The sequence below is a fragment of the Bubalus bubalis genome, chromosome 5 (genome assembly GCF_019923935.1).
Source record: "Bubalus bubalis isolate 160015118507 breed Murrah chromosome 5, NDDB_SH_1, whole genome shotgun sequence".
NCBI classification, from domain to species: Eukaryota; Metazoa; Chordata; class Mammalia; order Artiodactyla; family Bovidae; genus Bubalus; species Bubalus bubalis.
Genome location: NC_059161.1, coordinates 76,980,950 through 77,007,798, shown reverse-complemented (window position 1 = coordinate 77,007,798; position 26,849 = coordinate 76,980,950). Strand labels below are relative to the sequence as shown.

General features: G+C 59.0%; 1 protein-coding gene across 10 annotated transcripts; it reads left to right on the top strand.

Moving 5' to 3' along the window:
- Window positions 1-1,751: 1,751 nt before the first annotated feature.
- IKBKE (inhibitor of nuclear factor kappa B kinase subunit epsilon) lies at window positions 1,752-25,916 on the top strand. 10 transcript variants are annotated; one of them, XM_025277750.3, is made up of 22 exons: window positions 1,753-1,927; window positions 2,505-2,579; window positions 4,277-4,396; window positions 5,039-5,179; window positions 5,522-5,651; window positions 7,182-7,363; window positions 8,187-8,347; window positions 9,139-9,249; window positions 9,556-9,735; window positions 10,382-10,578; window positions 11,777-11,841; window positions 11,930-12,015; window positions 12,144-12,230; window positions 15,358-15,427; window positions 15,543-15,655; window positions 17,400-17,476; window positions 19,822-19,861; window positions 20,582-20,683; window positions 22,357-22,453; window positions 23,154-23,266; window positions 23,464-23,535; window positions 25,130-25,916. In XM_025277750.3, exons 3-22 carry the CDS (start codon window positions 4,310-4,312, stop codon window positions 25,161-25,163), a joined length of 2,145 nt encoding a protein of 714 aa, XP_025133535.1. In that variant the 5' UTR covers window positions 1,753-1,927; window positions 2,505-2,579; window positions 4,277-4,309; the 3' UTR covers window positions 25,164-25,916. The 10 variants fall into 10 exon arrangements, 7 of the variants coding, with proteins under 7 accessions (XP_006052864.1, XP_025133535.1, XP_006052860.1 ...); XM_006052798.4 differs by having other exon boundaries at window positions 15,352-15,427; XM_006052797.4 differs by having other exon boundaries at window positions 11,930-12,021.
- Window positions 25,917-26,849: the final 933 nt, after the last annotated feature.

The following is a 26,849-nucleotide window of genomic DNA, read 5'->3' as shown; positions in this document are numbered from 1 at the left end:
GCACCCACAGGGCCAGCTTCCTGGTAGATGCCAGACACACAGTCATTGCCCCCAAGAGCAAGGGTGCTGGTGAGGACCAGACAGGGTCACTGGGGGCAAATGAGTCGAGCTTGAGCCATAAGCTGGCTAAGTTACAAATCTCAGTGACTTAAAACATCCTTTCCTTGTGGGCCAGTGGGGGGTGGGGGTGGGGGTCTCTGTTCCATAGTCACTCAGGGACCCAAACTGATCACCACATCTAACAGAGTCACACTGTCACAGGGGCTGGCGGGGGCCGGGGGCGGGGGGGGGGGGGGGGGTTGTGTTCTACATCAGCAATTAAATGCTTTGGTTAAGAAAACACACGTGGGGACCTCCCTGGCAGCGCTGTGCATAAGAATCTCCAATGCAGGAGACACAGGTTAGATCCCTGGCCCAGGAAGATTCCATGTGCTACAGAAGCAACTAAGCCTGTGAGCCACGACTGCTGAACCTGAGCTCTACGGGCTGCAACTGCTGAGGCCCGCGCACCTAGCGCCTGTGCTCTGCCACAAAAGAAGCCACCTCACAGCAACCAGGAGTAGCCTCTGTTTGCTGCAACGAGAGAAAGTCTATGCAAAGCAACAAATACCCAATGCAGAAAAAAAAGAAAAAGAAATGACAGCAAAAGGATTTTTTTTAAAGGAAAAAATAAAGTAAATTTAAAAAATAGAAATCACATGGCCCTGCCAAATCAGAGGTCTCAAGGAAGTACAATTCTACCGTATAGCAGACGGGGAAAGCTGGGAATTCTGAGTGCAGAACACAAGGTCTGAGGGACGTTTCTCCTGGTCCTGCTGCAGGAGCCGGCAGGGCAGCCCCTCTGGGTCACGCCTGTGGGGGTGGCGGCAGGGCGCACCTCCGAGAGCATGGGCTCCTGTTCTGGTGCCACTGTGCTGGGGGTGGGGCTGCCAGAGGAAACCACCAGGTGTGGCCTTGGGAAAGTCCCTCCAGCTTTCTATTGAAACATGGAATTTCCTGGCTTTAACCGTTTCTTATCCACTGCCATCTGGGAGCTGACCGGAGCTGGGCAGGCCTCTCCAGCCTTCTCAGGAACTTGATCTGCAGATCTGGAGTCCTGACTGGGCAGTTGGCACCCCTGGGTTCCAGCCTCAGCTGGCCTCTGAAGATTGTGGGCAAATTCCTGAAAGTGTGTGAACCTCATTGACCTCAGTGCCTGTCTGTAAAGCACTGTGCAGTTTCCCAGGTGTTCCCAAGTGGGCTCTGCCATGTCACCCTCACACCCAGTGGGGTAAATGTGACCGTCCTCGGGCCTTGGGTGAGAAGACCGTCTGGCAGGGGTCGTGTGCTGTGCTCGAGGTCATCCAGGAGGGCATAACCTGGGCTCCGGCGCTTCCTCTAAGACCTCTGCAGGCTCCCTGGAAAGATGAGTCAGACCAAACTCCTAGAAGTGGCTGGCTGGATGTCCTGGTCCTCCCTGGGGCTCCTGGGTGTGGGAAGTTGGCTTTCCCAGGCAGTTCTTCACTTGGTTAACTGGCCCAACCTGCTCTGTAGACTGTGGGCTGAGTTCCAAACTTCCCTGCTTGGGTGAACCACAGGGAGATACAGAAATAGCACCCCGCAGCCCACCACAGCCGCCCAGCCTCAGTGCCCGGCCTCTTTCGTGGCTCAGATCAGGTTCTGTCGCCTGCACTTGGGAACTCAGAGCATCCTCTTTCTCCTTCCTGCCAGGCTGGTGGCAGCCGCCGGCTGCCTCTGTCTCTTTAAGAGAGAGAAGGAACGAAATCAGGAAGTGGGAGAGTGGAGAGCCGAGGGCTGAGTTTCTTCAGGTCTCCGAGACCCATGGCCACCAGGATGCTACGGATGCGGCCCGTGCAGGGCAGCAAGCCCTGAAAGTCTGGGGGTGCCTCGCAGTCCCACAGCCTGCCTGTCCCACAGCTGAGATGGGGTGAGTGTGCAGAGTCCACGCTGGGGGGAGGAGGGTTGAATGGGGGTGTCTGGGAGCCAGGCGGCTGCAGGACAGCAATCAGTGAAGTGCCAGGGTGCTGGCCGGCCAGGGTTGGCTCTGCGGGCTCCTGCCCCTGCCGCGTATCTCTCTGAGGCTGCTGCCCCCCACCCCGAGGTGCCCTGTGCGCCATCTCAGATGGGCACCCTTGCAAAGGACGGCTTGGAAGCCCTGAGAGGCGGGGAGGGTTTCTTACGGCGCAGAGAACTCAGACACTCCAGTCCAAGCGTCGGATGCCAGCCTCCAGCGCTGCCTCTGTAATTTCCTTTTCTGCCTCGCTTCTGGGGCTGACTCTTACCTCTCCTAGGGTCCCGCTCACTGGCCCGAGCCCCTGGAGGGTGGGAGTGGCGAGGACAGTCTCCTGGAGCGGGATCGGTCTAGGCTGGAAACCCCCGGCTCTGTGGGGGAGGTTGACAAACAGGAAGGGGTTAAAGGGCTGGGGCCAGGAGGCCTCTGATGGAGGCTGAGAGTGAACAGCGCCCAGGGCTGCCTCTCATCCGCCCTCCTCTTTCCGGTGCAGCTCAGCTCCTGGACTGGCCACAGACAGAAAGCATAGCACACTCTTGCCGGGGAGAGTCTCTGCCTGATCCGCAGGGTAAGTGCTTCTGGCCGTTGTAGCACCTGGAGACGGAGGGGGAGGGGGTGGAGCAGCTGGTTCGTGGCTCCGCCGCCCACCACCCTCATCCGTCCCAGCACCACCCTTCTGGGCACCAGCTGCTGTGCTGGGGGCCGCGGAGCACGCACACCTGATCAGATGTGTTGCTGTCGGACCCTGGGCACAGCCCTGGCGGGACCAGGAGAGCCCAAGGCACACCAGCCCTGTGGGACTCTGCTCTCTGCGCCAGCTGCCCTTCCCTTGCACCTACAGCTACGCGAGGCCCCAGCACCAACCCTGGGGAGGACTCTGGACGAGCTGATGCCTCCCCTGGCTGGACCTTTGGCCTTGATTTCAGGATATCTTACCTGGTTCCTCAGCCCCAGGCCCGCAGGCTGATTCCTCCACAGCCTTGGAGGGGAAAACCTCACCAGCTCATTTCTGCTGAGCTATTACCTTGTCTTCAGAGAGACTCATCCCTTCACAGCTTCTATAAAATGCAAACACCAATCCGTCTTCTGAAACTGGAATTGACCCCTGATCTCTCCAAGCGGCCTCTGGCTCAAGGGATTGACCTTAAGATTCCCATTTAAAAAAAAAAAAAAAAACTTAGAGAAGGCTCGAAGCTAAGGAGCCGTGGGATTCCAGGCATGGTGACCATAGGGTTGACCACCTTTGAGATGGTAGAACAGGAAGCAGCCCTGGCTAGTCCGGCCTCATCCGAGAGTATCTAGTGGGTGGGGGCCCCTCTCATGAAGACCAGCCCTGGCCCCGCTCTTCAGAGCAGCCCTGAATGTAACTCCTGAGGTTGCTTGCTCTGCAGTCAGTTGATTGAGAGGAACTGGCTTTTGGGGAGAAGGGCGTGGGGGCAAATACGGGGAATAGAGCCGCAGAGGGGTTTCAGATCCTCCAGAGGCCGCCAGAGCTTCTGGATGTGATGGTCTCCTGCCTCCCCTAACCCTCCACACACACACACACACACACACCTGTGCATACATGCTCACTCACACACACACACACCCGTGCACACATGCTCGCTCATACACACACCCGTGCACACATGCTCACTCACACACACACACACCCGTGCATACATGCTCACTCTCACACACACACACACACTCATGCACACATGCTCGCTCACACACACCTCCCCGAGCAGCGCTGACCTAGCCAGGCCGGCTTGCTGGCCGTGGCTGACAGCAGCAGGAAGTGGTGGCCCCGGGAGCACTGGGGAAGGCCCCGGCTCGTGTTGCAATCCTGGAGATTTGTGGTGATGTGGGTGACGCTGTCTGACCTGGAGCCGTTCCTTCAAGCACTTTCTGCTTTCTGGGACAATCCAGGCCTGGATGCCAAAACCCAGAACTCCCAGTGCCGAGGAGAGGTGGCAGAGAAACGGGCTTGTCCCTGCAGAGTGGCCTGCCTGGGGCGGGGACGACAAGGGCGTGCGGGGTCGGGAGAGGACAAAGCCCTGCGAGGGGACCGGGCCAGGCTGTGTGCTGAGGGCCTGGCGGCGGGGCTACTTTTGGGGGAAGTTACTTAATCTTCCTGTGCTTTCCATTTCTGCCCCTGCCCCCTGGCCTCCGGAGAGACTGTGTGGAGCCCCTCAGCAGGGTGGTCTCAGGCATAGCTACCGGCCGGGTCCCCAGTGTCCATCCCGGGTCAGGGGCCGCCCTGGACACGAGTGTGCTCTTTAGGGCGGAAGGCGGCCGGCCGGCCGGAAGCGGGACATGCAGAGCACTGTCAACTACCTGTGGCACACGGATGACCTGCTGGGGCAGGGGGCCACGGCCAGCGTGTACAAGGCCCGCAACAAGGTGGGAGCCCACCCGGCCCACCCCGCCCCGCACCCGGGAAGGCGGTCCCCAGCGGGCCTTGGGGCTGGGGCGTGTCTGGGCAGGCTCCTCTGATCCGCATTGTCTGAGGCAGGGCAGGGGCGCGGGGGTCTGAAAAGGGCTTCTGGGGTGATGCCCATTGGGCACGCTTTGCGGCTGGAGAGAGAGGGACAAAGACGCGAGCCAACGTCCAGGGGAGCTGGCGGCAAATCTAGGAACAGCAGGGGGGCAGCAGGACCCGTTTGGGTTTATCCGGCCTTTATCGCCTTGACGGCTGTACTGGATACACGAGACGCGCCGCACGGTCTTGGACTCAAGCGCTGAAGCCAGACAGGACGGTGCTGCTAACACCCCGTAGTTACTGCCAGTAGCAACAACAGCAGTAACACAAACCGTCCCCTCCCGGCTATCAGGTGTGCCAGGGTCCTGCCATCTCCCCGTGCTGCGGGCAGGCCCGGCCGTGGGGCCCCTGGGGAGGGGAAGGAGCTCAGGGTGGGAGCCCCCATCCCCAACCAGGCTACCCTGGCTCATCCCTGGGGTTAGCTCTTCCGAGTCTGAACGGAAACTGGGAGTCGGGGTGTGCTTCCCAGGGCAGGGGTGCCACTTCTGTTACCCCCACGGCAGAAATCCGGGGAGCTGGTTGCTGTGAAGGTCTTCAACACGGCCAGCTACCTGAGGCCCCGCGAGGTGCAGGTGAGGGAGTTTGAGGTCCTGCGGAAGCTGAACCATCAGAACATCATCAAGCTCTTCGCGGTGGAGGAGACGGTGGGTCCAGTGCTCGGTCAGAGGAGCGCGGTCTTGTCTTTGACCCAGTCAGGTCACGGAATAATAGAGACCCGGCACACGCCCATAAGTGGGTCACCTAGAGAGGAGGAAAGGCTGCCAAGGGGCTGGGGGCACTGCATAGGAAAATCAGGCTGTGGAGTGGGGCCTAATCAAGGAAGTCTTCCTGGAAAAGGTGACCTTGGGCTCAGTTTGAGGTCAGAGGAGGGAAGGCCAGCCAGAAGTGGAAACCTATAAAATGGGGGCTCTGGGCCCGTGGCCGAGCCACTGCGGCTCTGGAAAGGGGAGAAGTGCCCTCCCCAAGACCCCGTCCCTCTCCCACAGGGGGCCGGCCGGCAGAAGGTGCTGGTCATGGAGTACTGCTCGAGCGGGAGCCTGCTGAGCGTGCTGGAGAGCCCCGAGAACGCCTTCGGGCTGCCCGAGGATGAGTTCCTGGTGGTGCTGCGCTGCGTGGGTGAGCCCCTCCCTGACGCCCCGGGCGTCCCCTCCCCTGCCCAGGCCAGCCTCAGACCCCGCCCTCAGCGGCAGGCAGAGTCCCAGGGGGTGTGCAGTTTCTGGAAGAAGCATCCAGACACAAGAACGCTGGCACCTAAGAGGCGCCCCGTGCACAGACCTGGGACAGACGCTAGTGAGCGGACAGAACCCAGGGTCTGCTTCCTGCAGACTGGCAGTTTACAACTCCAGTTCCAGAGTACAATTAAAAACACCGTTGTTCATGACGGCTCGATTCATGATGCTGTTGTGATTCATAATGCTGTTGCTGTTCAGCTGCTCAGTCATGTCCGACTGTCAGTGACCCCCATGGACTGCCTCACCATCTCCTCTTGGCTATTGTTCTTGCCTCTTGGCTATGAGGAACAGTAATAGCCAAAGGGCAAAAACAATCCACAGGTCAGACAAGTGAACGGATAAACAAAGTGTGCAACACGCAAGTGATGGATTAACTAGTTAGTCTTAAAAAAGAAGGAAATTCCGACACTTGGATGAACCTGGAAGACACTGTGCTGAGTGAAAAAAGCCAGCCACACAAGGACAACTACTATATGATCCTTATTATATGAGGAATCTAGAGGCACCCCACTCCAGTACTCTTGCCTGGAAAATCCCATGGGAGGAGCCTGGTAGGCTGCAGTCCATGGGGTCGCTGAGGGTCAGACACAACTGAGCGACTTCACTTTCACTTTTCACTTCCATGCATTGGAGAAGGAAATGGCAACCTACTGCCGCTGGGGCAGCCCATTCCAGTGTTCTTGCCTGGAGAATCCCAGGGACGGGGGAGCCTGGTGAGCTTCCGTCTATGGGGTCGCACAGAGTCGGACACGACTGAAGCGACTTAGCAGCAGCAGCAGCAGAGAGATTCAGTCCATGGCAGCAATAAGTAGAATGTGATTGCCAGCGCCTGAGGGTGACGGGGTGGAGAGTGAGTGCTTAACGGGTGGAATTCCTGTCTGGGACACTGACAGAGGTCTGGAGACACGCGGTGATGCTGCACAGCCATGTCAATGTATTTAATGCCACTGATGCGTACACTTAAAAATGGTTAAAATGTAAATTTTGTTAGGTAGTTAATGTTAGTCGCTCAGTCGCCCGACTCTTTGCAACCCCATGGACTGCAGCCCACCAGGCTCCTCTGTCCATGGGATTTTCCAGGCAAGGATACTGGAGTGGGGTGCCATTGCCTTCTCCATTGTTAGGTACAGTTTACCACAATTTAAAAAAAAAAAGATGGGGAGTAGCTGAGCGCCCTCCGCTGGGAAGCAGGGCCACCATCCTCTCGGGTTTCCAGGGAACCACAGGCTACCCTGACGCTCCACACACTCGAGACCCCTGTCCCTTGCCCCATGTCCATCTCTGTCCTCCTGCTGTTCCCGAGGCCCCTGGGGACCCCTGGGTGTCACCCTCTGTCCGTGGCTCCTCCCCGGGACGGGCCCCGCCGCTGGGCCGGCCCCAGCTGGAGCCACTAGCAGCCCCGCGTCCGTGGCAGCGGCCGGCATGAACCACCTGCGGGAGAACGGCATCGTGCACCGCGACATCAAGCCCGGGAACATCATGCGCCTGCTGGGCGAGGAGGGCCAGAGCATCTACAAGCTGACCGACTTCGGGGCCGCCCGCGAGCTGGACGACGACGAGAAGTTCGTCTCGGTCTACGGCACCGAGGAGTACCTGGTGAGCGGCGTGGGGGCCGGCCCGCGCCCTGGGACTCTTGGCGCCCCTCTGGGGGCCCCATCCAATCCCCCTGGGTCCAGGAGGGTCATCCCTCACCCCTAACCCTAACCCCAGAATAATTCATTCTCTTCTCCAAGGCCAAAAGGTCAGTGCTGAGGCCTGCCCAGACTCCTTTCCAGGCCCCCTGCCCAGGCCCCCTGCCCAGACCCCCTGCCCAGATCCCTGCCCAAACCCCCTGAATAGACCCCCTACCCAGACCCCCTGCCCAGGCCCCCTGCAGAGGCCCCCTGCATAGACCCCCTGCCAGGTCCCCTGCCCAAACCCTCTGCCCAGACCCCCTGCAGAGACGCCCTGCCAAGGCCCCCTGCAGAGACGCCCTGCCAGGCCCCCTGCAGAGACCCCCTGCCAGGCCCCCTGCAGAGACCCCCTGCCCAGGCCCCCCCACATAGACCCCTTGCCAAGGCCCCTTGCCAGACCCCCTGCATAGACCTCCTGCCCAGGCCCCCTGCAGAGACCCCCTGCCCAGGCCCCCTGCATAGACCCCCTGCCAGGCCCCGGGCCAGGCCTCCCTTGTTCAATCAAGCCCTTGATCAGATCCTTGTGGAGGATGGAGCTTGCTGCTCACCACTTTCCCCAGAGCAGAGGCTGATAAGCCTGTGGCACACTCACTTTGGAGATGACCCAGGAGATGTATTTTGACAGTTCTCCTTCCTCCTGGAGGTGGGAGAAGGGACTCTGAATGGGGGGGCGGGCGGGGGTCCAGGGGTGCTCAGGCCCTTGCCCCCTCCCCCTCCCTGACTGCTCTCTGGTTCCCCGGCGGCAGCACCCTGACATGTACGAGCGGGCAGTGCTTCGCAAGCCCCAGCAGAAAGCTTTTGGGGTGACCGTGGATCTTTGGAGCATCGGGGTGACCCTGTACCACGCAGCCACCGGCAGCCTGCCCTTCGTCCCGTTTGGCGGGCCCCGGCGCAACAAGGAGATCATGTACGGCGACCCATGGGGACCCACGGGGACCACAGGGCAGGGGGCGGGCCTGGGCATCCCACTGGTCCCCGCTGGGTCCCCCATTTGGCCTCGGACAGCTGGCCCGGAGGACCTGGGGTGCCCGCACAATCCCTTTAGATGCTTGGATGTTGGTCCATCAGACAAGAAGCCAAGCCTTGTCCCTGGATGATGGGAGACCACATCCCAGTCCAGTGCTTCCCTTGAGCCCCACCCCAACCCCGTTTGGGCTGACCACATCTCAGCTGAGGTTTCCAAAGCAATCCGCCCAAGGTCACAAAGCCTGCCAGGGCAAAGGACGGGGCGGGGGTAGGGGCAAGAATCCAGCCTCATGATCTCAGGTCCCTCGGGGTTTCCTGCTGTCTCATCCAGAGGCTGTGGCTGCTCCCACTGAGGGCACCACCAGAGAAAAGAGGTTTCAGGTGGATTTGCAGGAAGGTTGGTTCTCCTTCAGCTCAGGGGTCAAGCCGGGCGGAACCCGTGTTAAGTTAGGGAAAGGGGAAGAAGTCTGCCTTGGGTGGGGGCTGGCAGAGTAGCTGGACTTTAGAGGAGGGGAGGGTGGACTGTGGGGTGCAGGGGAGGGGAGGGACCAAGCACAGCACGGGCAAGTGGGGGGAGGCAGGAGGGCACGGATGAGCGGTGAGGGACCAATGAAACAGACAGAGGAGCCAGCAAGTCTCTGAGCCTCCAGGCCGAGTCTGTCCTCCCTTGGAAGCATCATGGGCAGGGCGGGGGTTCCTGGTGACTTGGTCCTGCCCACTCCCCGCCCCCAGGTACCGCATCACTACGGAGAAGCCAGCCGGGGCCATTGCGGGCACCCAGAGGCGGGAGAATGGGCCCCTGGAGTGGAGCTACACCCTGCCCATCACCTGTCAGCTGTCCATGTGAGTGAGAGCCCGCAGGAGGGGGGATGCGGACCCCAGCCCAGCCCTGGGTCCTCCTCTCCGCAGAGGCCTGGCCCAGTGGGAGCCCCCACTGTGCCACTGGCTTGGGTTCCCCCCCTCCCTTCCCGGCCCCAGTTTCTCCCCCTGGAGCTGGAAGACCCTTCTGGCTTTTCCTCCCCACCCCACCCTGCCGCACCCCCTCGATCCTTGCTCTCCAGGGCTTTCTCACCCGACGCCCCCATTACCTCCTCCGGGAGGTTAAGTCTGGGCCCCCAGCCCCTGACTGTCTCCATGTCCCGGGGGCAGGGGTCTGCAGAGCCAGCTGGTGCCCATCCTGGCCAACATCCTGGAGGTGGAGCAGGCCAAGTGCTGGGGCTTCGACCAGTTCTTCGCGGAGACCAGCGACATCCTGCAGCGAGGCGTGATCCACGTGTTCTCCCTGCCCCAGGCCGTCCTGCACCGTGTCTACGTCCACGCGCACAACACGTGAGCGGCGCAAGCGCGGGGCCCCTCCTCTCCGTCCCGCCCCCCACGCCCCCCAGCCCCGCCCCGGGCCCAGGGGCCTGTCCTGCCGGGCTCTGTGGGGCGCTCAGATACAGAAGCTTCTGGGTCCAACCTCAGGTTGTGGAAGTACTAGTTCCATCAAGTTAACCACTGTTCCTTGCTGGGAACCTGAGAGATTCAGCAACCTTTACAAAGCTGACGTGCATCAGAAACCTCTTGAGGGGGGTGTGTGTGTGCAAGCACATGCTCACCGCCAGTGCACTCCCCAGTGGATTGCTGGTAGAACCCTTTATTTCTGGAGCTTGCTTGGGGACTAGGTGAGTCCTAGTCCTGGGTGACCCAAGGGGACGAGGCCCCCTAGGTGCCTCTAGGGAGCGTGGCAGGAGAGGCCGTGAAGGCAGAGGCTGGACACTGGACTTTGTCTGCTTCCGCCACAGGACACCAACTCTACCCTTTGTCTCCCAACCCTGGAGAGAAAAATCACCCAGTCCCTCCCGCTGAAAAGCGGAGCCCAAGTCTTGGCTGTGTGTAGGTCACCCTGACGCTGATTCCTGCCTGTTGACGCCGATTCCTGCCTGTTGACGCCCCCTTGCCTCCTCCTCTCCTGCCTCTGTTCCTGGTTTTCTAGGATAGCCATCTTCCTGGAGGCCGTGTACGAGCAGACCGGCGTGGCCCCCCAGCACCAGGAGTACCTCTTTGAGGGTCACCTGTGTGTCCTCGAGCCCGGCCTCTCTGCTCAGCACATCGCCCACACCACGGCGAGCAGCCCCCTGACCCTGTTCAGCACAGCCAGCGAGCCCCCCAAGGGGCTGGCCTTCAGGGACCGTGAGTAGGGCCACCCAGGCTGGACCTTTTCTCCTCACTTTCTCTTCCAAGGGCCAGAGGCTTATAATCCAGGATATTGGTTCATTTGCTTTGTGGGTATGTCTTTGGGCCCCCGGGGTGTGGAGGCATCTCTGGGTTCTAATTCCGTAAACGCCTCTGAAATGCCATGGGACTCGGGCCGGTGGCTGGACCAACCTGCGTCACGGCATCCAGAGATCTGTGATAGAAACTCCAAGGGAAACAGGGAGGGCTGGATTTCACCTGCTGCCTTCAGTCCATGCCTGATGGGAAACCTCTGAGTTTGTGTTGGAGGAAGCAGGGGCCCAAGCTGCTGGAGAGAAGGGCAGGCGGTCAGGGGCCCAGAACTCTGTTCTGCAAGTTCTAGCAAAAAATCACTCCTTGTTTGAATGATGCCAATTTCTTCCTCCTTCTCAGGGTCCCCAAGGCTGGGAGGGGAATTCACCTTAAAACCCCCGAGTGTGAGGAGTGTTAGTCACTCAATTGTGTCCCACTCTTTGGGACCCTGTGGACTGTAGCCCTCCAGGCTCCTCTGCCCATGGAATTCTCCAGGCAAGAATACTGGAATGTGTTGCCATTCCCTTCTCCAGGGGATCTTTCCCACCCAGGGAGTGAACCGGGGTCTCCTGCATTGCAGGTGGATTCTTTACCGTCTGAGCCATGAGGGAAGCCCCAGTTTGCTCAGTCCTGTGGAACTCGGTGACCCCCCCGGGCTGGGAGGAGTGGTTTGAGTCTCTTTTCTGCTGCCTTGGCTGTCATTCTTCAAAGTGGGCACAAGGGGGCAGTGAGGGACTGCAACTGTAAAAGAAGCGCTGTGATTGCCCTTGACTCAGTCGTGTCTAACCCTAACCCTGGACTATACAGTCCTTGGATTCTCCAGGCCAGAACACTGGAGTGGGTAGCCTTTCCCTTCTACCAGAGGACTGAACCAATCCAGGGATTGAACCCAGGTCTACCTGCATTGTGGGCAGATTCTTTACCCGCTGAGCCACCAGGGAAAACATAAAGAAGCACATTCAGGGCATTTAAGGCTTAGGAGGTGGGGCTCCAGGCAAGCCGGGAAGCTGGAGGCGGCCGATAGGCGGTGCGGGCCGACTGTGAGCTGGGGCTGGGGAAGATGTGCTCAGACCTCGCCCAGGGCCAGACGGGCGTCCCTCTCTGACCCAGTCTTCATCCGCAGCCGCTCTGGACGTTCCCAAGTTTGTCCCCAAAGTGGACCTGCAGGCAGATTACAGCACAGCTAAGGTGAGGGGGCGGCCGCCGGCTGGCAGGGAGGAGGGTTCCTGCAGGGGTCAGGGAGCAGGACGTCACCCTGCCCCGCTGTGTGTTTCAGGGCATCTTGGGTGCCGGCTACCAGGCCCTGCGGCTGGCACGGACTCTGCTAGGGGGGCAGGAGCTGACCGTTCGGGGGCTGCACTGGTTCGTGTGAGTGCCCTGAGGGCTGGGTGGGTGGGCAGGAGAGGCAGCCCAGGCCCCCTTCAGCACCGCCCTGGGGCTGGGCCCTCGGTTCCAGAAGGAGGCGGCTCTGATCGGGCTCCCTTCGGCAGGGAGATGCTCCAGGCCACGTGCAGGCGGACGCTGGAGCTCGCGAGGATGGCTCTCCTCTTCCTCAGCAGCAGCCTTGGTCCTGAGAGGTGGGTGTCCTCCCGGGACGGGGCCGCAGCGGGCGTGGGGCCGGCCCCTCCTCTCTGTGTGTTCCTCTCCCGGGCTTTCCAACAGTGCCCTTTGCCTCCTCCAGTTCAGAGCTGCCGACCTCCCTGGCAGGCTGAGCGGAGAGGGCATGCCCCCCACCGCCAGCTGGCCGCACTCACCTCCCCCGCTTTCCAGTCCCTCTGGGCTGTGGGCCTGTGAGGGCCCTGCCCCTCAGGCTCCGAGGCAGCCCCCCTGCCTCCAGGAGAAGGGGCTTCTGGCCTCCCCATCCGCTCTCTGAAAAGTGAGACCCTCAGCTGCCCCGGGCCCTGGGGCAGGGCTCTGGGAGAAACACCCACACCCACACGGGCCCCTGGGCCTGCAGGACGGAGGTGCAGGCAGGCTCATCCCCAGTATACTCCTCCCGCCTCCCCTGGGCCTCTGCGTCCTCACCTCCAAGGACTCCCTGCCCCAGTCCTGGGAGCTGCACACCCTCCACCCTCTGACTTGGGCCAGTTCAGGGTGATGGATTTGGAAAAGGGAGAGACTGGGGAGGAAGAAACCAAGCTGCAGGAAACGAGCCGCAGGAAGAGTCTGGTGGCCAGCGCACTGCTGGGCAGGTGCCCGCGCTGCGGTGCAGCTGGGAGAGGGGGCCCTGCGGCCCAGGGAACCCGAGGGCAGCTGGAGCCGTTCCTGGTGACGAGCGGTGACAGAGAGCAGAGGCTGTGCCGGACAGGCCTGGCCCCCCTGCCCCTCGCCCCACAGCCCCTGTCCTCAGGAAGTCCTGGGAGTTCCCCAGAAGCAGGTCAGCACTGCAGACCTGCCTTCCTCCTGGCACCGGTCGGCGGCAGCTCTGACAGTGGACAGACAGGGCGCTGGCTATGCACCGAGGGGGAGGCGGGGGTCTCCAGATGAGTCCCGGCATGGCCGAACCCCCACCAGATGGTGGCAGAGACAAAGGGCTGCAGAGGGCGGGGTCGGCTGGTGTGCTCTGGTGAAGCTCCTCTGAGCAGGGCTCTGCTAGGGCACAGAGCAGGCCTCCAGGGGTGACGTGGCCCCAGGCCTGCAGAGGGCCCCCACTTTCCTGGAGGAGACAGCCCTTCCCTGGCACGTGCAGGCGGCCGGACGGTTGGGTGAAGGGAGACTAGAGATGGGTAGAAGAAACCAGGGAGGTCTTCCTGGAAGAAGTGAGACTTTTTAAGGCCAGAATGTGAGTGAATAGCTGAAGGCCCTGTGCGGGGAGAGAGAAGGGGGCGGTGACTGGAGGGGTGGGGAGGTGCTGTGAGGTTTGCTGAAGCCATGGTCATGATGGAAGATGTCCTGCTGAGGAGCTGGAGAGGGACAGAGGGGAGGGGAGAATGCTTGCAGCCCCAGGACCCAGTAAAATGACCAGTAAGGTTCTGGAGTGGGAAGGAAACGTGCAGAGAGAGCACTTGGGTGTTTGCCCGTCTTCCCTGGGCTGAGAGTGTGGGGCCCCAGGTAGCCCCAGGGCTGGAGTCGCAGGGTCTGCTGGTGCAGTTTCTCCCTGTTGGGCTCCAGGGTCTCTCCTGAGGCGTGGTGGGCGTGGAGAGTTCAGGGCCAGGAGAGTGCAGGGCCAGGAGAGTGCCTGCTCTGGGGCCGGTTTCGGCCCCCCAAGAAGGAGGGCGCTGGCCCAGGCTCATCACTGACCCGCAGCTGGTGTCCACCACCTGGTGCCTTCCCTACCTGGGCCCCTGTTTCCTCCTTTTCAAACTGAGAGGACTGACTGACCTCAGGGCCTCCCAGCCCCAGAGCCTCCCAGTCCTGTTCTTTGCGGGACATGCTCAGGCCGGCAGGCTCTTCTGAGGTCTGATGACACTAGCTGCCTCCCACAGAGAACCCGAAACAGTATTATGACCAAATCGCACATCAGAAGAGCCCAGGCATGTGGCACTAAGGGGCTGTCCTCCCGACCTGGAGCCTCGCCTCACCCCCAGGCGTGGGCGCCCGAGATGCCCTGGTACCCTGGCCTTTGTCCCGAAGCCCCCCTGCCATCCGCAGGCCCCACTCAGGCCCCAGGACTGACTGACATGGGGACTCCCAGGGCTTCCCCACCCCCAAAAAGACTGTGTTTGTGTGAATGTGTTCTTTGATCCCACAATCACCTTTTATGGGGGCAGGAAGGAGGTTTGTGTCCCCATTATATGGGTGAAGAGCCTGAGGCTTGGAAGATAAAGTGATTACCCAGATCCTGCAGACAGGGGTGTGGCAGCCGGGGCTAGGACTCTGACCTGCCCCTCCCGACTCCTGGTCCAGCTGGGCTGGGCAGCCTCATCCTCTTCTGCACAAGTATCCCATGCCCTGAAATCCGTCCCTGTGCTGAATAGTCCATTCGGCACTCTGTGTGGGGCGCCTGCTGGTGCGAGCACTGTCTTAGACACTGCAGGTGTGGTGAGTAGACCTGCCCTGCCTTCCGGGAGCCCCCACCGCTTCCTGCCTGATTCTCTCCAATCCTCCTTCCTCCCCACCCCCGCCCTCCCATTCCCATGCCAAAACACACAGGGTTCTCCTTCCTTAATTATTATGGTATAAAAACAGCATAATATGGTATGCTAATTGTACTAAGTTAGAAAATACAGACCAGCAAAAATGAAATTAAAATGCTATATCCTGCCACGGAAGAGACATGATGTCTGCCTATATCTGTGGTTTTCTGTTACCTGTGTGTGTTAACCAACATGGCATTTCCCTGTGCCTGCTATTTTATAACCTGCTTTTCTAAGCTTATGCTCCTCCAGGTCAGTACATTTCATCTATAGGGCGTGTCCATGTTCAGATTTCCCTAGTTATCCCCCAAGTGTTCTTTTCTGGCTGGTTTCACCCCAAACCAGGATCCCATCCGAGACCGCGCTTGGCGTCTGGTCGTTGTGTTCTTTTACTGTTGTTGTTGAGTCACTAAGATGTGTCTGACTCTTTGTGACCCCATGGACTGCAGCCACCAGGCTTCTCTGTGCCTGGGATTTCCCAGGTGAGAACACCGGAGTGGGTTCCATGTCCTTCCCCGGGCGAACTTTCTGACCCAGGGATCGAACCCGCGTCTCTAGCTTGGCGGGCGGATTCTTTGCCACTGAGCCCGATCCTTACATCTGTTTTCACCCTTCCCTCGAGGTTTAGCGGTGTGGCCGGGGTGCCTGAGCTCCAGGACCTGAAGAGGACTGCAGAGCTGAGGTCCAGGCTGCGGAATGTGAGTGAGGCTGGGCTGATGGGCGGCCAGGAGCAGAGCTGAGAGCAGGGGTCTGGCCAGGCTCCCATCCGAGCCTCGCTGAGGACCCCGCGGGGTCTGCCTTCATGTCCCCCAGTTGGCTGAGGTCCTCTCCAGATGCTCCCACAATATCACAGAAACTCAGAAGACCCTGAGCGACCTGCGTTCTGAGCTGGTGAAGAACCGGGATCAGGTACATGAGGACAGAAGGTCTGTGGGATTTTCTTCTTGGCGGGCTGGAGGTGGGGCAAGGGTGGAGGCCGCAAAGGGCCGGGTGGCCCCGTTAGGAGTCAGCCTGCCTCCCCTCTTCTCTTGGCAAGGATGCCGGGGTCTGCGGATCACGGTGGGGAACCCAAGGCCCTCCCGTGAGACTGCCCAGAGGAGGCAAGGATCTGGGGTCCCGCCCCAGCTGGGAGTTAGTGAATTACGAGTCTTAGAGGTGCAGTAATTCTAATGGAAGAAACATCGCGTTCCCACCTCTTCGGAAGCCTTGCTCTGGTCAGACCCTGGACTGGGTCCTCCTACTTCTATCATCTCAGGTCATCTTCAAATCAGTAATGATGCTACTACTCTTGTGCTCCTTTTATAGATAACGGGGCTTCATCTGCCCCGAGACACAGCCAAGAAATGACAAAGGATAGGGCCCTAGGTCAGGTCTGCCTGCTGCCAGAGCCTGTGTGGTTGGCCTACACCAGGGATTTACCCCTCTGAATCCCCAGACTTCGTTCAGACAAACAGGAAAATCCCCATCACCGCTTCCCCCACGGCCTGTGTGCGGAGCCCCTGCCTGCCTCCTGGGCCTTGACCAGGGCGTGGCCGCTCCTCCAGCCCCCACAGTCAGTGTCCGCATGGAGCCACACGCCCCTGTCCCCAATTCTGAATTCAGAAAGCTCTGAACACCTCGGAGCTGATTCTTCACTGTCTTAGCTGCAGAACTTGGCGCTAACTGACACGAGGCTCTTCCTGGTCTTTCTTTATCCCACTTACGTGACTGTTCTTATGATCCTGAAGGTTGAAGGTGTGTGATGACGGGGTGCTGCCTAGACTCCCCAGGGCCGTCCATCATACAGTGTGTGCGTGCTGACCCATCTTTCTCAAATCAGAGGGTGGTTCTGAATTTGAAACACTTCTGGCTCCATTATTTTGGATAAAGACTGAACCTAGGATCTTGTCTACTCCAGATCCCAGGCTGGGGAGGGTCCTGGGGTCTGCAGGATCCTGGGAACAAGTGTGGGCTCTCCAGAAATAGCAGAGACGGGGTCCTGGGGGGAGCTGCATGGAGGAAGTGAAGCCAAACAGGACGGGGGGTGGGGAAGAACTGCCCTCACACACCCCAACATCTCAAACAGGGTGTATCCTGGAAAAGAAAAGGACGAAACAGTCACGACCTTAGAGCCCAGGCTGAGAGGGTAGAGAGGTCATCTCCTGAGCTCCCCGTCTACAGGCAGGACCAAGGACCTGGAGTCATCCTCATTTCAAACAAGGGTTGTTGCTTCTTTAAGTTCTTTCTCCGTGCGCAGAAAACACGACTTTTGCTTTTGCCAGGGGACAGAAGTTCCTCCTGGGCTCTGGCACGCAGATGCCACCACCTCTCCTGTTCCAGGCCCCAGGGCTCCTTCCCAGAACCTCTTCTCAAGCCCTGTTGGGCAGCAAAGACCACCTTCCTGCCACGTGTCCTGCCTGGCTTCTTTCGTGTGTGTGTGTGTGTGTGTGTGTGTGTGTCTGTGTGTCTGTGTGTGAGAGAGAGAGAGAATAAACACAGGAATGAGAAATGACTAGCTAAGCAGAAGATGCCTCAAACAGAAGAGTTACCCCACTCCCAGACTGGCTCCTAGAACTGTGGCCCCCCAAAACGAGGCTCCTCCTGCAGGGAGACAGCCTCCTTCTCCCACAGCCGTCCCTGCCTCCCTCACCTTGACCCGTGCGGTTCGATTCTTCTGTCTCCTGCCCACAGCATCCAGCAGATTCAGTGCTGTTTGGACAAGATGTACCTCACCTACAAACAGTTCAAGAAATCCAGAATGAGGCCAGGTGAGCCGCAGGGAGAGCAAACCGCCCCCCCCCCCTTCCCTCCAGTTAGCTGGCTGTTCCTAATACCGCAGCAGCATCGGGTGGTGCAGCTGGCCTGGGGTACGGGAGGTGGGGAGGGGTGGGGGACTCCCTGCAGACCACTGAGGGGCCTGAGCCTTTCCTGCACCCATTGCCACCTGGGGGCTCCGCTGAGACCTGGGTGCTATAGGAAAGGTGGCCTGACCGAGACCCCCATCTTCTCAGAGCACTTTATGGTTTAAGAAGTGCTTCCCTGTCCGTGTGTCTGTGGCTCACTAAGGTCGTCAAGCTTTCCAGAAAGGGGAGGATGGGGGGAAACACCAGTTAGCGTCGCTGGTGCAGGACGGGGAGCCTGGGGAGGCCCCAGCTGACTCGGGGGGTTCGGGAGGTAACACATTCCAGGAACTGACCCTCTTGCCCACGTGCCCCTAGCATTTCCTCATGTGCAGGAAATCGACATTTGAGGGCTTGGACTTGATTGCAAAGCTCTCTTCCACCCCTAAGATTATCTAAAAAGTACTGTCCCATAGAAATATAATGCCAGGCACATTTGTAATTTTAAGTTAGCTAGTAGCCAAAATGTAAAAAGTAGAAACAGGTGAAATTTACTTTAATAATGTATTTTATTTCACCCAATATATTCAAATTGTCATTTCAGCATGTAATCAATAGAAACAATTATTAAAGAGATATTTTCCAGTCTTATTCTGTGCTAAGTCTTCGCAGACCCACGTGTATTTTACACTTACTGGGCATCTCTATTCAGAAGCTGATTTCTTTAACAGAATTACATGTACTTTTACCAAAACAATAAAGCTGTGTTTGATAGGGAAAAAACATTGCACACTGCTTTAGTTTTTAAATATAATTGAATTCGTTAAAACAAAAATTCAGGTTCTCTGTCATATTAGCTGCACTGGCCACCCTCCAAGTTCAAAGCAGCCACACGGCCGCCGTGTTGGACATGCAGTTTCTGAAAGATGGTGGTCTCTCCTTGGGAGCCTCAGTCCTGCCTCTGGGTCTGATGACCTTGGAGGGAGCACAGCTCAGGAGATGGGAAAACCAAGACTGCCCTGGTCCCTGAGGCCAGGGGGCCATGGGCTCAAGAAGCCTGGCCTGACACCCAGCTGACCACCTTTGCTGTGACGTTAGGAGACTTCCGGAGGTTTCTCTGCCTCCAGCACTGGAATCCCGCCATCCTGTGACCACTGCACTCTGAGCACCTCCTGTGTGCTGGGCACTGTTCTATGGACAGTGGGTATATTTTTAAAAATTATGTGATGCTCATAAAAATCGTAAGACACTATTAACCTCCCCATTTTATAGATAAGGAAACTGAGACACAGGAAAGTTAAGTAGCCCGAGCAACCTGGGTCCAGCTGCTTTGAGCCACCCCATTTTACAGCCTAAAAAAGAATTTCACTTGGATCAGTCTGTAAGAGTCCTTTATTCAAGTGTATAAAGAACCAGGACAAATAACAGTTCACTGCCAACACCTGGGGAAAGATGGCATTGTGGAAAATGCCCCGTCATTTTCAGGGCACTTTCTCCCTTTCCCTTCACTCCCATCCTATGTGCTACAAGGGACGGATAAGGCAAAAATCAATTGCCTACAGCACCCTGCTATGATAACAGGAAGGAGGCAGACCCGGGCCTTGTCCTGGATCACCTGGACCTCACAGTCAGCTGAGCGCAGGGCCCAGGACAGAGGCCAGGGAGGGAGGCGACCCCCAGCGGCAGGAACCGCCTTATCACCTCATGTTTCTGCCGCTAACCAGAGGCCATTCCCCTGGAGTCCAGGAGAGGGCAGCACCTCCCCAGTGCAGAGAGCATTAGGCCGCAGCCAAGGCAGTGAGAAGCTCAGCCCTGCTGGCAACGGTGCTGGGCTGAGAAGGGAAGGTCAGTGGTGGTGGCCTGGCTTGGGCAACCCCTTGCTGCAGAGCCCAGCTGTCTGCAGCCTGAATATTCAGGGATGGAGTCCGCCAGCTGTTAGCATCTACCTTGCGGGGAGGAGGACTGGATGAGGGGTCAGGTCACATCCTTCAAGGCCCGTCTCATCCGCCGGTGCCTACCTGGAGCGGTCCCTGGGCGCCCGTCCCGCCACCCCTGATGCGTGGGCTTGCCTGGTCCACGTGGGCCTCTGCCTGCTCATAATGCAGGGTCTTGGGTGCTAGTCTCCCTCGGCCTGTCCTTCTGGCTCTGCAGGGCTGGGAGCATCGGGCAGGGCCCAGGCTTCTGCCTTCACCCTTGCAGCTCGCCCGGCCCTCGCGCCGTCTGCTCTGCTGACCGATCGCATGCGTGACCTCGGCCCTGTCTGTCTCCTTCAGGGCTGGGCTACAACGAGGAGCAGATTCACAAGCTGGATAAGTGAGTGGCCTGTGCCCCAGCAGGCGGGTGAGCCGGGGGGTGGGTGTTGCCAGGGGACTGTGAGTCTCTGTGCCAGACACGAGGTGGTAAAGGGCCCTGGCCCCAGGCCCCAGCCGGGCAGGAGGAAAGCTGGGGGGCACTAACTCTGGGGCTGGGGACGGGGCGCGTTTCTCAGCAGCAGTCTTGATGGGACTGGATTGACGCCTGGTATGAACACAATTGTGTGAGGGTTTTCCTTTCCTGTTGCCCTCGCTGATTAACCATGTACTACTTTCTGCTCTGGGCTCTTTCTGCTCTAACCCAGGCTCTCCTTTGGATGTCCCTCTGCTTCTCTGTCACCTGGACACTCTCTTCTTCCAGGAAGCCTCCCTGACTTCATACTTATTTGAGGACTCACTCTGCCAGTTACATTCCCTCACCCCTGACCACACACACACACACATGACCATCTCTCCTTCTCTCTGGGGGCTGAGCTCAAGTGTGTGTGTGTTTCCTGAGACCCCTGATCCTTCTCGCACATCCCTCTGCTGGGGTGTGCTGTGTGCTGACCACTCTGACCATCACCATGCATGTGAGCGAGCACCGTCACCTCCTTTGGGGAGGTGGCCCTGCTCTAGACCAAGGGGATGGACACTTGGGCGCTGGAGGCGCCGGGAGTCTAGGCTTGTGCTCAGGTGGCTCTGGCTGCTCATCTCTGTGCCTCGGTTTCTATCTTTTCAGGGTGAATTTTAGTCATTTAGCCAAAAGGCTCCTGCAGGTGTTCCAGGAGGAATGCGTGCAGAAGTACCAGGCATCCCTGGTCACACATGGCAAGCGAATGAGGTAACACTGGCCCTCCCTTCTGAACTCGGTTCCCAGGGCCCTCCAGGCCTGGCCCTTCCTGGCCTCAGACAGCCCTGGGCTTTGCAGAGCCCCAGCTGAGAGGGAGGTGGTACTAGAGGAACAAAAGCAACAACAAAGAAAGGTGGTTCTGTGGCCCTGGGTGGACCAGGCAGTCTGCTGGGTGATTTCTGTTAACTCACTTAATCTCACAAGGTCTGCCCTCTGCAGTGGATACTATCACCCCATTTCACAGATGAGGAAACTGAGGCTCACACAACAGCTGCTGCTTTAATACCACACCACTAGTAAATAGCAGACCCAGGACTAGCATATGGGTATGACTGCGTCTAAAATCTAGATTCTCTCCATCGTCCCAGGTGGTTGTGTTCAGAAGCCCCCTCTCTGGGGACTGAGATGGGGACACGTGGCCTGGGAAGCAGGGGCAGGCGGGCCCCCATGTGGAGCCCCCTCCACGCTGTCCCCTGTGGGAGTGTTTGGTCTCTGCCCCTCAGACAAGCCCCTCCCTGAGACGAGAGGGCCGCTTCCCAGGAGCGGCGGGTTCTGTGGATGGAGAGGAGACTCACCTTAGAAGACTGCTTCCGCCTCCCCTGCCGGAGGCCACCCCCCATTCTGACCTAATGGTCTGGAGTTGGGTTTGGCCAGTGGCCTTTGAATGCTGCTCAGTGATTCTACAGAGAAGGCAATGGCACCCCACTCCAGTACTCTTGCCTGGAAAATCCCATGGACGGAGGAGCCTGGTAGGCTGCAGTCCATGGGGTCGCTAAGAGTCAGACACGACTGAGCGAGTTCACTTTCACTTTTCACTTTCATGCATTGGAGAAGGAAATGGCAACCCACTCCAGTGTTCTTGCCTGGAGAATCCCAGGGACGGGGGAGCCTGGTGGGCTGCCGTCTATGGGGTCGCACAGAGTTGGACACGACTGAAGCGACTCAGCAGCAGCAGCAGCAGAGACTCTGATGCGTCACAGGGCTGAGAGTCGAGTAATGGCTGAAGCCTCTGGGAGCTGGCGTCCTTTTAATGTTGCGGGGCAGTGTCCTTGCTCACTCCCTCTGCTTAGAGAGAGAATTCTTAAGAGTCTTTTTAAAATTAATTATTTTATTTTAATTGGAGGCTAATTACTTTATAGTATTGTGGTGGTTTTTGCCATACATTGAAATGACTCAGCCACGGGTATACACGTGTCCCCCATCCTGAACCCCTCTCCCACCTCCCACCCTATCCCATCCCTCTGGGTAATCCCAGTGCACTGGCCCTGAGCGCCCTGTCTCATGCATCGAACCTGGACTGGCAATCTGTCTCACATATGATAATATATATTGCTCTGGAGATGGGGGCGTCAGCAGGCCCCGGTTTGAGCACCCCAGAGCAGGCGTCTGGCCTCTTCGGAGCCTGACTCAGGCCCTCGCTTACTAAGCGAGGCTTGTGCTTACTGGCTTGTGCACCCCAGCCCGGGAGGGGAGTGCAGCCCCCACAGTGCTGGTTCTCCAGGACCCTCGTCAGCACCCTTACCTGGGGCAGGTGTGGGCTGAGGGCTCCTGGAAAGGCAGGGGCAGGGTGGGCGGCCAGCGCCCCAGCCTCTGCGTAGGAAGCCTCTCTGTGTCTGTGCTGGCCGGCGGTGGGCCGGGCCCTGACGCCTCTCTGCCCTCTCCAGGCTGGTGCACGAGACCAGGAGCCACCTGCGCCTGGTGGGCTGCTCCGTGGCCGCCTGCAACACGGAAGCCCAGGGAGCCCAGGAGAGTCTCAGCAAGGTGGGCCGCTTCGGGGCCCTAGCCGTGCCAAGCATGGCCGCGCCAGTCGGATGCCTGGGAGGCATCCAGGCCATTCCCCTGCCTCAGGGCAGAGCCGTGCTTGACCACGTCTGAGCACTCTGGTGTGGCGTGGAGGGTCTCTGACCCGCCAGGATAGAAGGCAGTGCCCAGCGTTCTCAGAACAAGCATGCTCGCTAACAGGGCAGAGGCTCCCAAACCCTGGGGCATCTTCTGGGCCCTGTGCAACCTGGGAGGCTCCCCGAGGGAGGTGACCTGAACACTCCTTGGTCTTCTGATCTGTTCTGCTCAAAAGACCAACTCAAGCAACTCTGAGAGGCCACTTGCCTTGCCAGCAGGGACAGAGAGGGGCTGTTCTTCAAGGAGTAAGGTCCACACAGCTCCTCCTCTCCCCAGCACTGGACACATTCTTTCAGAGACGGTGCTGGGCTGCCCCCACACCTTCTCTGCATCTTCTGACTCAACTGTGTCCTGACAGGTACAGGTCAGACACAGAGGGGAGCCTGACAGGGGAGCCCCATGCTCCCAGGATAAGAAGGGGGGGCTTGCAGGAAATTCCTGACACTCCAGGGATGTTGCCTGGGGATAATTTTGTTACGCATTTCTTATGCCTCCCCACACCTCCACTGCGCCCAGCACCTGAGCTGGTTTATCCCTTCTGACTAAAGCGTGGCTCTTTCAGATCCTTGACCGACTATCTCACCAGCTCCTGCAGGAGAGAACACAGGGGGCTCAGGCCTCCCCACCCCCGACAGCTCCTTATCCCAGCCCTGTGCTGAAGGACCTAGTTCTCCAGTAAGTGCCAGAGAGGGGGTGTGAGCGTGTGAGCATGTGTGTGTGTGTGTGTTAGGGGCTTTGCCCCTTGCCAGGCCCGGTAGGCAGGAACGAGGCTCGGTGGGGCTGTGGGGGAAGGGGGGCTCCCAGGAAAGGTCTAGGCGGAGGCTTGCCTTGGTCCTTAGCCACCACTGCCTCTCTTGCTTGGCCTTGAACAGCATGCAAGAGCTCCATGGGGAGATGAAGGTGCTGGCGTCTGACCTCCAGGACAACAACCGCATCATTGAAGGGTGAGGAGTGCCCGCTGTGCAGGGGTAGGGAGGCCGGGTCCTCAAGCAGTCCTTGCCCCAGGGGCACAGGCCCCGTGCCTGGCCAGGCAGGTGTGATGACAGGGGTCCACAGTCCAGGGCTTTGACCTTGCCCCCAGGTTAGTCGCTGTGCTGACCAGGTGGAGGCTTTCACTGTGCTCTGGAGGATGCGGGTGGGCCTCAGGGCGGCCACGTGGATTTGTGGCCGTGTCCAGCTCTGCATGAACGTGGCCTCTGCCTGACGCCCAGACCAGCTCCTTTAACCATACAACCGTCCTCAGAGTGGCGATGACCCAGGAAACACAGAGCAGAGCTGGGAGAACTGGCCCGGCCTGCAGGCCCCTGTTAGAGGCTCTGCGTCATCGTCGGACGGGAGTCCACTCCTGGGCTCGGGGAGGGTGGAAGTCGGGGGGATACTGGCAGATGCAGCGGGGCTCAGCCTTTGGATTTTGTGTAAAATTCACAAAAGAAAGCTGGAGAATAACAGAGTGACTGGCTTCTCATATTACCAAGTAAGCACCATTGGAAGGGAAAAAAGCCCTGCCATCTAGAAGTCTCACTTTCGAAGGTGCGTTTGAACACCAAAGAGAAGGAAGGACAGAATCTCAGAAGCAGGGGTGGTCCTGTTTACACATATACACACTCACATGTGCATGCACGCACCTCCCACGTCTTCCCCATCATCCTTATGTCTGTCACTTCCCCATCTGGGAACCAAAGAGTCTGCAGAGATTCCTACCGAGTGTGACCCTGCCTGCTCCTCACTCACCGTGCGGCCCTGGGAAGTTTCTTTGGCTCTGAGCTCGACCACATTCCCAGAGATTCCACCTCCTGGTGCTAATGAAGGGATTAAATGGGATGAGAGACCCACTCTGCTGGGAGGGAAGGGTGCACAGAGCCGGGATTCACTAAATGACAGGTGTCCCCTGAGGTCCGCAGGAGGTAGGGAAGCTGGGAGCAGAGCTCACGGCTATTCCTAGAGTTTCAGAGGGTCTCTGGGTTGAGGAGGTATCCCATGTCGCATTCCGACAAGAGGAGAACCCATCCTCCTAAATACCCACAGGGAGACAATTTGACAGCTTCTTAGAAAGATTTCCCGAAACAACCCTTAGGGGCAGGAAGTTCTAATTTTAGTGCCGACATAAATTTTCCTTGCTGTGATATGTAGTCTATTTACAGAGAGCTCACATTTTTATTTTAGTGGATTTTTACTTCCTGATTCAGAGCTGTAACCAAAGAGCCTAAAGAAACCACCTGAATTCCGTTTCCCCTCCTCTTAACCTGTGGCTGCAGTGGAATCCCCAGGGGAGCTTTTAAAAGGAACAGATGCCTGGGTCTTGGCCTCAGAGGCTCTGACTGCTGCTTGGAGTTGGGGATTTTCATAAGCTTTCCCAATGATTCTAAGGTGTAGCCAGGGATGAGAATAGCGTTCTTGTCAGGAGACACAGGCGCTCCGGGAGGAGAGTGGGGGGCCTGACCAGCCCGCTGCCCCTGAAAGCTGACGGTGCGGGTCCCTGGCCGGGGTTCTGGCCTCTCCACCTGGGCAGGAGACACTAACCGCGGCCTTTCTTTACAGGCTAAGCAGGATCCCACTGGCTCCTGACATCTGAGCTTGGGGATGTGCCCGCGGCATCCTGAAGCATTACAGTTGTTCAAGCACTGCCCGGCTGCCGGCACCAGGGACCCAAAAGGACGGTGCCGGGTTCACCTCACCAGCCTACCTCCTTCCTGGCTGACAGCCGGGAGTCTCCAGCATTACCTTCTGCTGCCTTTCTGGGGGGCAGCGCAGCAGGCCCGGGAGCACCGGCCGGATCCCGGGCTGACCTGCACCCCTGCACGAGCCCGGGGCCAGCCCCCCTGTCTTCCTCGCCGTGCAGCAAACCTGCCGGACGGTGGGGCCAAGGCTCCCAAACGCCCTCCCCCCGCCTGCCCCAGTGTGCAGGGCTTCACTCCTCAGGGAACAGAAGAGGGGGCCTCCCGGGGGCTCCCCAGGGGGCCGGGGCAGACGACTCCATCCCCCTCTTCCTTCCTCTTCAGGTGATTGATGTTGAACAAACAGACCTCCCCCGTCTCCCATGGCTGCTGAGGGTCACCCGTCGAGGAATCAGGCATGACCGCCCGATTTCCCATTCCCTCCAGTCAGACCGAGCCTAAAGCTGAAGAACAGGGTGGTCAAGGCCGGGGCCGTGTCTCGGGGACCTTCCCCCTCCCTCTGGGGCCCACCAGTTTGGGGGTTCGCAGCCAGCGGCGTCGACAGGAGCTGTGCCGGTTAGCACAGGCCCATGAGGCCGGAGCCCCGAGGAAGTCAAGGCCTGCAGCTTTCAGAAATGAAATAAACAGGACCCTTTTCTGGGTGGCTGTCACTGGGCTGTTTCGGGAGGCAAGGAGGGCTCTAGGCTGCATGTGCTTGGCTCTAGGCTGCGTGTGCTTGGCTCTAGGCTGCGTGTGCTCGGGGATCAGGGAGGGCTCTAGGCTGCGTGTGCCTGGGAATCTGTGAGCAGGACTAGGAGATGGAGGCAGGACAGCTCACTACCTTTCCCTGAATGGGAGCCTGGTTTCAGGGAGGCGCCCAGGGAGGCTGGCCTCCTGCTGGGGTCTCTCTTTTCTGGCTCCCTGTCACTTGAGGAGCTGGGTAAGGGCCTAGAACTGGCAGGGAGGGTCTGTTTGGGTTTTTTAACCTCCAAATCTCCATCCAAGTGCCTATTCCTTTCCACGCACCCCCTACCACTGTTCAGCTGGTCCTAAATATCGGTTGAGAGCAGTCCTATGGGCCGTTTTGTACATCCCCTCTTTTTGCCCAGAAGCTGGATGGTGCCAGGGTGTGGCATTCAGATTTGTGCATGTCTAGTCTTTCCCTTGCAGGGTACCTCCCTTTCCCTTCACCAGAGCTGACTACCCCGCTGGCCTAGGGGAGGGGAAGGGTGTGCAATAAAGTGGCTCCAGCAGGGGCGGGAAAGAGTGAGGAGCCCTACTTGGCGCTTTGAAGCATGAAGACGCGGGAATCCTTCCTGCCTGTCTTTCGGGAGCTTCTGCGTCCTCAGCGGCTGTTCTGCCTGACGGCCCCACAGGGCGGCACTGAGGAAGGCTGGGTCCTGGAGTCCGATGTTGTCTGGGCCGGTCCTCCATGGGAAGACCAGTGCCCTGTAAAGACCCGGGGAGGGCTGCTGGGTGTGCTTGCCTCAGGCTTCCTGGGTGCCATCCGGACCTCAGGCCCTGGGTCACTCGGGCTGGGCGGGCTCAGGTCCTGGGTTCCCAGGAGCCAGCCGTTACCCCAATGACCCTGGGCACCAGGCCCC

What these genes read in the sequence shown, in the direction of transcription:
- IKBKE (XM_006052796.4), top strand. Translation starts at nt 4,310, where the DNA reads ATGCAGAGCACTGTCAACTACCTGTGGCACACGGATGACCTGCTGGGG. An exon ending in CAGATTACAGCACAGCTAAG is followed by an intron (nt 11,842 to 11,929) that starts GTGAGGGGGCGG and finishes TGTGTGTTTCAG; the next exon opens with GGCATCTTGGGTGCCGGCTA. An exon ending in CTGAAGGACCTAGTTCTCCA is followed by an intron (nt 23,267 to 23,463) that starts GTAAGTGCCAGA and finishes GGCCTTGAACAG; the next exon opens with CATGCAAGAGCTCCATGGGG.